Source organism: Lipotes vexillifer, unplaced genomic scaffold (genome assembly GCF_000442215.2).
Source record: "Lipotes vexillifer unplaced genomic scaffold, Lipotes_vexillifer_v1.1 scaffold1198, whole genome shotgun sequence".
NCBI lineage: Eukaryota > Metazoa > Chordata > Mammalia > Artiodactyla > Lipotidae > Lipotes > Lipotes vexillifer.
This window is the reverse complement of record NW_006769399.1, coordinates 118085-131413: the sequence shown is the minus strand read 5'-3', so window position 1 is coordinate 131413 and position 13329 is coordinate 118085. Positions and strand designations below refer to the sequence as shown.

General features: G+C 39.8%; 1 protein-coding gene across 1 annotated transcript in view; it reads right to left on the bottom strand.

Moving 5' to 3' along the window:
- Nucleotides 1-2685: 2685 nt before the first annotated feature.
- Nucleotides 2686-13329, bottom strand: part of SCIN (scinderin) — an 80568-nt gene continuing 69924 nt past the window's right edge. The window contains exons 15-16 of the mRNA XM_007445587.1: nucleotides 11864-11924; nucleotides 2686-3097 (exon numbers count right to left, since the gene is read on the bottom strand). Of these exons, the coding sequence (XP_007445649.1) occupies nucleotides 2970-3097; nucleotides 11864-11924 (189 nt within the window). The 3' untranslated portion in view covers nucleotides 2686-2969. The remainder of the gene's footprint in view (nucleotides 3098-11863; nucleotides 11925-13329) is intronic.

Sequence of the window (13329 nt, the reverse complement as noted above, 5' to 3'; positions counted from 1 at the left end):
CTCCATTGTATATATGTGCCACATCTTCTTTATCCACTCATCTGTTGATGGACACTTAGGCTGCTCCCATATCCTGGCTATTGTAAATAGAGCTGCAATGAACATTGTGGTACATGACTCTTTTTGAATTATGGTTTTCTCAGGGTATATGCCCTGCACTGGGATTGCTGGGTCACATGGCAGTTCTATTTTTATAACTGGAGTTTTAAGACTACACAATATCATAGAAGAACGGCCCTTCTATAATCCACCAAATTCGCCTTTTTAGAAGAGATTGGTTACCCTCCCCGAGACTGACTTCACATGTGTTGTGTTTTTTCCAGCCACATCAGTTTTAGGTGTGAAATGAAAACAGCAACTCCCTAGCTCACCCTTTCCAGGTAATTTTTACAAATGCTCTTCATCCCCTGTCTCCACCAGCAGCCCTTCAGTTCACTAACACATGACTCATGAGCCTCCCTGATACAGCAGCTGTTGTTGCTGGTAATTTCTGTGAACACCCCCCACGGCTACATCCTCCCCACACTGCTTGTCCTGATGTCGTGCCTGTCTCGTCGGGCATCACCATCCCGGCCTCTGAGTACTTGGGTTTGGGATTTGGGAAAGCAACTTTTTCACAACTCAGGCTTAAACAGGAGGTCTGCTGAAGATGAATGTTTTGTAGCCCAGTGGTGACAGGAGAGAACCCCAAGCAATCTCTCTGCTTCTTGAGACTTCAGCCCCATTATATGGGGCTTGCTTCCACCTCCAGGCCTTAGTACTTGGCATTCCTTCTGCTCAGGTGTGATCACAAGGTTTGCTCCTGCCTAAGCACCCTATGAAATCTGTACCCCACCTCACTCTTATCCAAGTATTTCCTATCCTCCTTCTTTATCTTTTTCCCTCCACAGAACTTATCTTCTAATATATTTTTATAATATATCACTTATTGATTTTGTTTTTATTAGCCTCTTCCCTGGAATATGAACTCCATGACCGTTGGGATTTTGTCAGTTTCATTCACGTTGGACCCTAGAGCGCCTGACACCAAGCAGATGCCTAATAAATAAATATTTATTAAATGAATGAACAGTCCCTGGAAGTACAGCTTCTCACTGCTTCCCTACCACCCACCTAAGCCCCAGGTCCCCACAAGACCATCCACCTTCAGGCCATAATGGATGCGGGTCCACGTTCTCATGCCAGGACCCAGGCCAGGACCAAATCTGAAACACACAGCCCTTCATTTCCCTATCGAGAGGGTGAGAATTCCTCAGATCCCATCTCTGTTTGATTCCCCTTCCCATGGAAGTATAGCTTCCCCTCCTCACCCAGCCACCCCGTAGCTTACTTACCACCAAAGCCGGTTTCTGCTTTCCTGGAGCGCTGTCTTCGGCCCCAAAGCCTGTTTTCTGTTTAGGTAAGCAAGGAGGCATTAGACTGAGGCGGCTCCCGTGCCGTGGCAGCCGACGTAAGCAAACCAAATCTAGGCCTGTAAATGCCTCACGGTTACGAAATCCAAACCTACGGACAACCAATCAGAGTCAACTAGGCTTCAAGCTGTAGCCAATCAGTAGTAATTTCCTTGTTTTGTTTCCACCTTTTCTCCATTATAGTCCCTCTGGAGTGCTCGGTTTGGCGCTGCCCAATCCAAATCGATTTTTGCTCACAAAAACTCTTAAAAGTGTTAATATGCTTCTGTGTATTTTTTAACAGGACCCAGCTTTCATTTGCAGTATGGTATTTAAAGTTGAAAATTATATAACCATGGAAAAGTTTAATTTTGACTATGTAATGAGAATGAATTTTTTAAAATTAAATTCATATTTATTTATGTGTAGATGTATTTGTAACCTTAAGGTTAACTGTGTAATTAACTGACACATCACACTTGAATAAAATGTCACAACAACCTTTTTAAAAAAATGTATTTTAATGAGGAACAACAGGATTAGTGAAACTTTTTGTACATATCTTTTGAGATATTAAACATGTACTGTCAAATATATAGATATATATAAAAGTGGATACGAATTCAAATTATTATGTCATGAAAGAGCTGTGCTTTCAAAGGCTTTTTTTTTTGGTACGCGGGCCTCTCACTGTTGTGGCCTCTCCCGTTGCGGAGCACAGGATCCAGACGCGCAGGCTCAGTGGCTATGGCTCACGGGCCTAGCCGCTCCGCGGCATGTGGGATCTTGCCGGACCGGGGCAGAACCCATGTCCCCTGCATTGGCAGGCGGACTCTCAACCACTGCGCCACCAGGGAAGACCCCCCAAAGGCTTTTTAAAAGGCCAAAAAGGTAGTTTCTCCTAGAAAATGACACTTGGGACTTCCCTGGCGGTCCAGTGGTTAAGACTCTGCCTTCCAGTGCAGGAGGTGTGGGTTCAGTCCCTGGTTGGGGAACTAAGATCCCACAGGCCGTGGGGTGTGGCCAAAAACTTAAAAAAAAAAAAAAGAAAATGACACAAGAGTTAATGGTATCAAAATCACATTGGCTAAAGAAGGAAAACAGCAAACTTTTAAACTTATCTTAATGGAAAACTTACTGCAAGTATGTGATTCTTTTGAACATAACACACAGAAAGGAGAATAACCTCAAAGGCATTTATAACTTTCTTCTCTGATATATATTAAGTTTGGCTAATCACTCCTGAATTGTAAAATTTCCTGACAAACTCCCCTAGACTGAGCATAGCTTTTCTCCTTTAAAAGGTCATATAAAAGATATAAGCCAGGATCCAGCAGAGCTAATACGGTCCATAACAAAAGTTTACTTTAAGTTATTTAAAAATACTAACATAAGAAAATTCCAGTTTAAAAGAAATTTCAAACCAGTACTAAGCATTAAAAAACAGCCACATGGCTGAGGTTAATTTTCTAAAGTCAAACAAACAAACAAGCTCCCCCTTTCTCCCCACCAAACAGCAATGGGACAGCTGCCCCATAATGTTTATTTGTTTGTTTGCTTTTTCTTACAAAACTCAGTTTACCACCTGCTGGAATCCCAGCCCAGGAACCAGCCTGTGAATGTAGATGGCTCATGGCCCTGTTTTATGATGACAATTGGCGTCCCCTTGTCTCTTCCAGAAGGGTCTGTCTCCAGGTATATTTTGGCTAAAAAGAGTTTAAAAGACAAATAAAGTGAGTTAGTTTCAATTAAAGTAAAATAACTATAGAATGAAAAGCTTGCCAATAAAAGTAATAAATCAAATTTTCATTGCCCTAAAGTAGCCAATGCTACTCCATATGAACAATTCCTTATTGTCTTCTCTCATCTGCCATGGAATGTGCATGAGAGTCTTATTATTGCCTGAAAAAATTCCAAATTTTATGGAATTATTCTTACAGCATAATTATTCTTTACTTTGCAATAATACAAAACAAACAAACAAACAAAAAACTGTGCCAGAATGAACAGCATTCCTCAAAAGGAATTTATAACAATCTAAGTTGTTGGAGCTTCAAGATGGTGGAAGAGTAAGATGCAGAGATCACCTTCGGAGATTGGAGATCACCTTCCTCCCCACAAATACATCAGAAATACATCTACATGTGGAACAACTCCTACAGAACACCTACTGAACGCTGGCAGAAGACCTCAGACCTCCCAAATGGCAAGAAACTCCCCACGTACCTGGGTAGGGCAAAAGAAAACAACAGAGACAAAAGAATAGGGACGGGACCTGCACCTAGGGAGGGAGCCGTGAAGGAGGAAAGTTTCCAAACACTAGGAAGCCCCTTCGCGGGCAGAGATTGCGGGAGGTGGAGCGGGGAGCTTCGGGGCCGCGGACGAGAGCGCAGCAACGGGGGTGCGGAGGGCAAAGCGGGGAGATTCCCGCACAGAGCATCGGTGCCGACCGGCGCTCACCAGCCCAAGAGGCTTGTGTGCTCGCCCGCCGGGACGGGCGGAGGCTGGGAGCTGAGGCTCGGGCTTCGGAGGTGGGATACCAGGGAGAGGACTGGGGCTGGCTGTGTGAACACAGCCTGAAGGGGACTAGTGAGCCACAGCTAGCCGGGAAGGAGTCCGGGAAAAGATCTGGAGCTGCCGAAGAGGCGAGAGACTTTTTCTTGCCTCTGTTTCCTGGTGCGTGAGGAGAGGGGATTCAGAGCGCTGCTTAAAGGGGCTCTAGAGACGGGCGCGAGCCACGGCTATCAGCGTGGACACCAGAGACGGGCATGAGACGCTAAGGCTGCTGCTGCCGCCACCAAGAAGCCTGTGTGCGAGCACAGGTCACTATCCACACCTCCCCTCCCGGGAGCCCGTGCAGCCCGCCACTGCCAGGGTCCTGTGATCCAGGGACAACTTCCCCGGGAGAACACACGGCGCGCCTCAGGCTGGTGCAACGTCACGCTGGCCTTTGCCGCCGCAGGCTCGCCCCACATTCTGTACCCCTACCAGCCCGCCCCCCCGCCCCGAGTGAGCAGAGCCCACGAAACAGCTGCTCCTTTTACCCTGTCCTGTCTGAGTGAAGAACAGACGCCCTCAGGCGACCTACACGCAGAGGCGGGTCCAAACCCAAAGCTGAACCCCGGGAGCTGTGCAAACAAAAAAGAGAAACGGAAATCTCCCCCAGCAGCCTCAGGAGTAGAGGATTAAATCTCCACAATCAACTTGATGGACCCTGCATCTATGGAATACCTGAATAGATAACGAATCATCCCAAATTGAGGAGGTGGACTTTGGGAACAAAGTTATATATATATATATATATATATTTTTTTTTCCAAAATGGAAATGTGACTGTGTATGTGTATGCTTCTGTGTGTGACTTTGTATACCTTTGCTTTTACCATTTGTCCTAGGGTTCTGTATGTCCGTTTTTTGTTTTTATACTTTTTAAAATTTTTTCTTAAAAATTATTTTTTTATTTTTTATTTTAATACCTATTTTATTTTATTTTATCTTCCTTCCTTCTTTCTTTCTTTCTTCCTTTCTTCCTTCCTTCCTTTCTTTCTTTCTTTCTTTTTATCTATCTATCTATTTTTTTCTCCCTTTTATTCTGAGCCGTGTGGATGAAAGGCTCTTGGTGCTCCAGCCAGGCATCAGGGCTGTGCCTCTGAGGTGGGAGAGCCAAGTGCAGGACACTGGTCCACAAGAGACCTCCCAGCTCCACGTAATATTAAACCGCAAAATCTCCCAGAGATCTCCATGTCAACGCCAAGACCCAGCTTCACGCAACGACCAGCAAGCTACACTGCTGGACACCCTATGCCAAACAATTAGCAAGACAGGAACACAGCCCCATCCATTAGCAGAAAGGCTGCCTAAAATCATGATAAGGCCACAAACACCCCAAAACACACCACCAGACGTGGACCTGCCCACCAGAAAGACAAGATCCAGCCTCACCAACCAGAACACAGGCACTAGTCCCCTCCACCAGGAAGCCTACAAAACCCACTGAACCAACCTTAGCCACTGGGGACAGACACCAAAAACAACACGAACTACGAACCTGCAGCCTGCAAAAAGCGGACCCCAAACAAAGTAAGTTAAGCAAAATGAGAAGACAGAAAGACACACAGCAGATGAAGCAGCAAGGCAAAAACCCACCAGACCTAACAAATGAAGAGGAAATAGGCAGTCTACCTGAAAAAGAATTCAGAATAATGATAGTAAAGATGATCCCAAATCTTCCAAATAGAAGAGAGAAAATACAAGAAACGTTTACCAAGGACCTAGAAGAACTAAAAAGCAAACAAACAATGATGAACGACACAAAAAATGAAATTAAAAATGCTCTAGAAGGGATCAATAGCACAATAACTGAAGCAGAACAACGGATAGGTGACCTGAAGATAAAATAGTGGAAATAACTACTGAAGAACAGAATAAAGAAAAAAGAATGAAAAGAACTGAGGACAGTCTCAGAGACCTCTGGAACAACATTAAATGCACCAACATTTGAATTATAGGGGTCCCAGAAGAAGAGAAAAAGAAAGGGACTGAGAAAATATTTGAAGAGATTATAGTTGAAAACTTCCCTAATATGGGAAAGGGAACAGTTAATCAAGTCCAGGAAGCACAGAGAGTCCCATACAGGATAAATCCAAGGAGAAACACGCCAAGACACATATTAATCAAAGTATCAAAAATTAAATACAAAGAAAACATATTAAAAGCAGCAAGGGAAAAACAACAAACATCACACAAAGGAAGCACAGAGAGTCCCATACAGGATAAATTCAAGGAGAAATACGCCAAGACACATATTAATCAAACTGTCAAAAACTAAATACAAAGAAAGCATATTAAAAGCAGCAAGGGAAAAACAACAAATAACACACAAGGGAATCCCCATAAGGTTAACAGCTGATCTCTCAGCAGAAACTCTACAAGCCAGAAGGGAGTGGCAGGACATACTGAAAGTGATGAAGGAGAAAAACCTGCAACCAAGATTACTCTACCCAGCAAGGATCTCATTCAGATTTGATGGAGAAATTAAAACCTTTACAGACAAGCAAAAGCTGAGAGAGTTCAGCACCACCAAACCAGCTTTACAACAAATGCTAAAGGAACTTCTCTAGACAAAAACACAAGAGAAGGAAAAGTCCTATAATAACGAACCCAAAACAATTTAGAAAATGGGAATAGGAACATACATATCGATAATTACCTTAAATGTAAATGGACTAAATGCTCCCACCAAAAGACACAGATTGGCTGAATGGATACAAAAACAAGACCCATATATATGCTGTCTACAAGAGACCCACTTCAGACCTAGAGACACATACAGACTGAAAGTAAGGGGATGGAAAAAGATATTCCATGCAAATGGAAACCAAAAGAAAGCTGGAGTAGCAATTCTCATATCAGACAAAATAGACTTTAAAATAAGGACTATCAGAAGAGACAAAGAAGGACACTACATAATGATTAAGGGATCGATCCAAGAAGAAGATATAACAATTGTAAATATTTATGCACCCAACATAGGAGCACCTCAATACATAAGGCAAAAACTAGCAGCCATAAAAGGGGAAATCGACAGTAACACATTCATAGTAGGGGACTTCAACACCCCACTTTCACCAATGGACAGATCATCCAAAATGAAAATAAATAAGGAAACACAAGCTTTAAATGATACATTAAACAGGATGGACTTAATTGATATTTATAGGACACTCCATCCAAAAACAACAGAATACACATTTTTCTCAAGTGCTCATGGAACATTCTCCAGGATAGATCATATCTTGGGTCACAAATCAAGCCTTGGTAAATTTAAGAAAATTGAAATTGTATCAAGTATCTTTTCCGACCACAACGCTATGAGACTAGATATGAATTACAGGAAACAATCTGTAAAAAATACAAACACACGGAGGCTAAACAATACACTACTTAATAACCAAGAGATCACTGAAGTAATCAAAAAGGAAATCAAAAAATACCTATAAACAAATGACAGTGAAAACACGATGACCCAAAACCTATGGGATGCAGCAAAAGCATTTCTAAGAAGGAAGTTTATAGCAATACAATCCTACCTTAAGAAATATCTCAAACAAACAACCTAACCTTACACCTAAAGCAGTTAAAGAAAGAAGAACAAAATAACCCAAAAGTTAGCAGAATGACAGAAATCATAAAGATCAGATCAGAAATAAATCAAAAAGAAATGAAGGAAATGATAATTTAATTGTGATTAAAAAGATCAATAAAACTAAAAGCTGGTTCTTTGAGAAGATAAACAAAATTGATAAACCATTAGCCAGACTCATCAAGAAAAAAAGGGAGAAGACTCAAATCAATAGAATTAGAAATGAAAAAGGAGAAGTAACAACTGACACTGCAGAAATACAAAAGATCATGAGAGATTACTACAAGCAACTCTATGCCAATAAAATGGACAACCTGGAAGAAATGGACAAATTCTTAGAAAGGCACAACCTGCCAAGACTGAATCAGGAAGAAATAGAAAATATGAACAGACCAATCACAAGCACTGAAATTGAAACTGTGATTAAAAATCTTCCAACAAACAAAAGCCCAGGACCAGATGGCTTCACAGGCGAATTCTATCAAACATTTAGAGAAGAGCTAACACCTATCCTTCTCAAACTCTTCCAAAATATAGCAGAGGGAGGAACACTCCCAAACTCATTCTACGAGGCCATCATCACCTTGATACCAAAACCAGACAAGGATGTCACAAAGAAAGAAAACTACAGGCCAATATCACTGATGAACATAGATGCAAAAATCCTCAACAAAATACTAGCAAACAGAATCCAACAGCACATTAAAAGGATCATACACCATGATCAAGTGGGGTTTATTCCAGGAATGCAAGGATTCTTCAATATACCCAAATCAATCAACGTGATACACCATATTAACAAATTGAAGGAGAAAAACCATATGATCATCTCAATAGATGCAGAGAAAGCTTTCAACAAAATTCAACACCCATTTATGATAAAAACCCTGCAGAAAGTAGGCATAGAGGGAACTTTCTTCAACATAATAAAGCCATATATGACAAACCCGGAACCATTAGCCAGAAGACTCATCAAGAAAAAAAGGGAGAAGACTCAAATCAATAGAATCAGAAATGAAAAAGGAGAAGCAACAGCTGACACTGCAGAAATACAAAAAATCATGAGGGATTACTACAAGCAACTCTATGCCAATAAAATGGACAACCTGGAAGAAACGGACAAATTCTTAGAAAGGCACATCCTTCCAAGACTGAACCAGGAAGCATGGGAAATATAAACAGACCAATCACAAACACAAATTGAAACTGTGATTACAAATGTTCCAACAAACGAAAGCCCAGGACCAGATGGCTTCACAGGCGAATTCTATCAAACATTTAGAGAAGAGCTAACACCCATCCTTCTCAAACTCTTCCAAAATATAGCAGAGGGAGGAACACTCCCAAACTCATTCTACGAGGCCACCATCACCTTGATACCAAAACCAGACAAGGATGTCACAAAGAAAGAAAACTACAGGCCAATATCACTGATGAACATAGATGCAAAAATCCTCAACAAAATACTAGCAAACAGAATCCAACAGCACATTAAAAGGATCATACACCATGATCAAGTGGGGTTTATTCCAGGAATGCAAGGATTCTTCAATATACGCAAATCTATCAATGTGATTAACCATATTAACAAATTGAAGGAGAAAAACCATATGATCATCTCAATAGATGCAGAGAAAGCTTTTGACAAAATTCAACACCCATTTATGATAAAAACCCTGCAGAAAGTAGGTGTAGAGGGAACTTTCCTCAATATAATAAAGGCCGTATATGACAAGCCCACAGCCAACATCATCCTCAATGGCGAAAAACTGAAAGCATTTCCACTAAGGTCAGGAACAAGACAAGGTTTGCCCACACTCACCACTATTATTCAACATAGTTTTGGAAGTTTTAGCCACAGCAATCAGAGAAAAAAATAAATAAAAGGAATCCAAATCGGACAAGAAGAAATAAAGCTGTCACTGTTTGCAGATGACTTGATACTATAAATAGAGAATCCTAAAGATGCTACCAGAAAACTACTAGAGCTAATCAATGAATTTGGTAAAGTAGCAGGATACAAAATTAATGCACAGAAATCTCTGGCATTCCTATACACTAATGATGAAAAATCTGAAAGTGAAATCAAGAAAACACTCCCATTTACCACTGCAACAAAAAGAATAAAATATCTAGGAATAAACCTACCTAAGGAGACAAAAGACCTGTATGCAGAAAATTATAAGACACTGATGAAAGAAATTAAAGATGATACAAACAGATGGAGAGATATACCATGTTCTTGGATTGGAAGAATCAACATTGTGAAAATGACTCTACTACCCAAAGCAATCTATAGATTCAATGCAATCCCTATCAAACTACCACTGGCATTTTTCACAGAACTAGAACAAAAAATTTCACAATTTGTATGGAAACACAAAAGACCCCGAATAGCCAAAGCAATCTTGAGAACAAAAAATGGAGCTGGAGGAATCAGGCTCCCTGACTTCAGACTATACTACAAAGCGACAGTAATCAAGACAATATGGTTCTGGCACCGAAACAGAAAGATAGATCAATGGAACAGGATAGAAAGCCCAGAGATAAACCCATTCACATATGGTCACCTTATCTCTGATAAAGAGGGCAAGAATATACAGTGGAGAAAAGACAGCCTCTTCAATAAGTGGTACTGGGAAAACTGGACAGCTACATGTAAAAGAATGAAATTAGAACACTCCCTAATACCATACACAAAAATAAACTCAAAATGGAATAAAGACCTAAATGTAAGGCCAGACACTATAAAACTCTTAGAGGAAAACATAGGCAGAACACTCTTTGACATAAATCACAGCAAGATCCTTTTTGACCCACCTCCTAGAGAAATGGCCATAAAAACGAAAATAAACAAGTGGGACCTAATGAAACTTAAAAGCTTTTGCACAGCAAAGGAAACCATAAACAAGATCAAAAGACAGACTTCAGAATGGGAGAAAATATTTGCAAATGAAGCAACTGACAAAGGATTAATATCCAAAATTTACAATCATCTCATGCAGCTCAATATCAAAAAAAAACCCAATCCAAAAAAAAAATGGGCAGAAGACCTAAATAGACATTTCTCCAAAGAAGATATACAGACTGCCAACAAACACATGAAAGAATGCTCAACATCATTAATCATTAGAGAAATGCAAATCAAAACTACAATGAGATATCATCTCACACCAGTCAGAATGGCCATCATTAAAAAATCTACAAACAATAAATGCTGGAGAAGGTGTGGAGAAAAGGGAACCCTCTTGCACTGTTGGTGGGAATGTAAATTGATATAGCCACTATGGAGAATAGTATGCAGGGTCCTTAAAAAACTAAAAATAGAACTACCATATGACACAGCAGTCCCACTACTGGGCATATACCCTGAGAAAACCATAATTCAAAAAGTGTCATGTACCAAAATGTTCATTGCAGCTCTATTTACAATAGCCAGGACATGGAAGCAACCTAAGTGTCCATCATTGGATGAATGGATAAAGAAGATGTGGCACATATATACAATGGAATATTACTCAGCCATAAAAAGATACGAAATTGAGTTATTTGTAGTGAGGTGGATGGACCTAGAGTCTGTCATAGAGTGAAGTAAGTCAGAAAGAGTAAAACAAATACCGTACGCTAACACATATATATAGAATCTAAGAAAGAAAAAGGCCATGAAGAACCAAAGGCAAGATGGGAATAAAGACACAGACCTACTAGAGAATGGACTTGAGGATATGGGGAGGGGGAATAGTAAGCTGTGACAAAGTGAGAGAGTGGCATGGACATATATACACTACCAAATGTAAAATAGATAGCTAGTGGGAAGCAGCCGCATAGCACAGGGTGATCAGCTCGGTGCTTTGTTACCACCTAGAGGGATGGGATAGGGATGGTGGGAGGGAGGGAGACGCAAGAGGGAAGAGATATGGGAACATATGTATATGTATAACTGATTCACTTTGTCATAAAGCAGAAACTAACACCCCATTGTAAAGCAATTATACTCCAATAATGATGTTAAAAAAAATCTAAGTTATCACAGTTATGGAGGTTTTACTATTTCCATAATAAAAAAAAGTGTTTAAGAGAATTAGAAATTTTCAGAATAAATTGATATAATTACATCCTAAATTAGATAACAAAATATGTTTTTCTTGTTCCTTTTCTGAAATTCTTCATTTAAAAAAAAATTCCATTACTCTTTAGTTCTAAAGATGAAAGCTAAGATTATTCTTGGTTTTGATATGTGGTTTTGGAGGATGTGGTGAAAAGAGAAGGCAGGAACTTGGTAACACCTGTTCAGAATTACTGTCATAATTGCCCACGGGATCTAGCTTACCTGACTTCAGAGATTCTGATCTCTCAACTTCATTGGCATCTTTTCCAATCCAAATAAAAATCTGAAAAATGAAGCACTAATAATACAGATTGTTTTGGGAGTGTAGATGCAGTGCAAGCCTTATGCAAAGTGCTTCTCATACAATCCCACTTAATCTTCCCAACAACCCCAAAGTCAGAGGTGTGGAGATGGAGGTGCAGAGAGGTTCAATCACTTTCCTAATTTATACACTTACTAAGAGACCCTAAATTTATATACAGCCAGATTGACTCCAGATTTCACATTCTGGTATTTTATGTTTATATAGTGCTTTCTAGTTATTAAGTGAGCTTTCCTTAAAACCACACATTGGCTGGTTTTTTGCACCCAACCCTGGCGTGTTTAAGGCAGTCAGTATCCCCATACTATTATCCTGGGGGAACCATATGTAGCTTGTTTGTAGGCACCCCAGACTCCCTTTAGGATCCCCTAACTTAGCCCTAGGGTTCTTGTCCTATGGTATTGTATCCTGTCACACTTTGGTAAAAGTGCTATGATGTTTAATATTTAAATACTGATTCTTAAAAACAGATATATGTTCTGTATGTATCCTTCTTGTCAAATGTGTAGGTTTCCTGCTTCAATGATGAAAAATTCTCCTGAATTCCCTTATATTTAAATCACTTTAAAATCACTTGTTGGCAGAGAAATTTTGGTCAAATTAGTTTTGATTACATTCTAATGCATACTGAAAGTGCTAGAATATTTGCTTGCAGGCACAGAACAAACCATGACAGCATGGCCATGTAAATGAAAAGTATGATTGAAAAACAAATGAAATGTAGTACAGGAAATATTCTGAAGTATCCATGATTATGGAAGCAACAGAGCTCACTACAAATGGAAAAGATTAAATTCTTCTGAATAAGGAAACATTCTTATAATTCTTAAATACACAAAGGTGTTTTATTGACATAAGGTTTTAAATTTCATATCTAGAAATAAGTGATCCATTCACTTAGGGAGAATCTGTGACTATATCCCAAACTCAAATATGGTAATTCTAGACCAAGAAGCTAAGTTGTAATATAACTGAATGAGTTAGCAAGTAAGAACAAACATAAAAGTAACAAGTCTCTGTGGTTGACTCTAAGACTAGGCCTAATTCAGATAAGTGTTTTATAATTGTTCTATATGATTTAGCTCCTAACATATTTATTTTTCCCTTTCACAGGAGAAAACAACTAACAGATGTGACATATAAAATCGCCATTAATTTTCTATCAAATAAAGATATATACATAACAGTAATATATTTTACTGTGTAGATTCAAAACTATTCTGTGTCTATTCCTTCCCCAGGGAAGGGGTCTCCTAGGACTTTTTGTCAAATTTCAGGAGAAGTTCTGAATATTTTGGTCTTCCTGAGGCATCGTACCCCCCATGCACTGCAACCAACTAATGCATTTATTACTTAGTGGATGAAT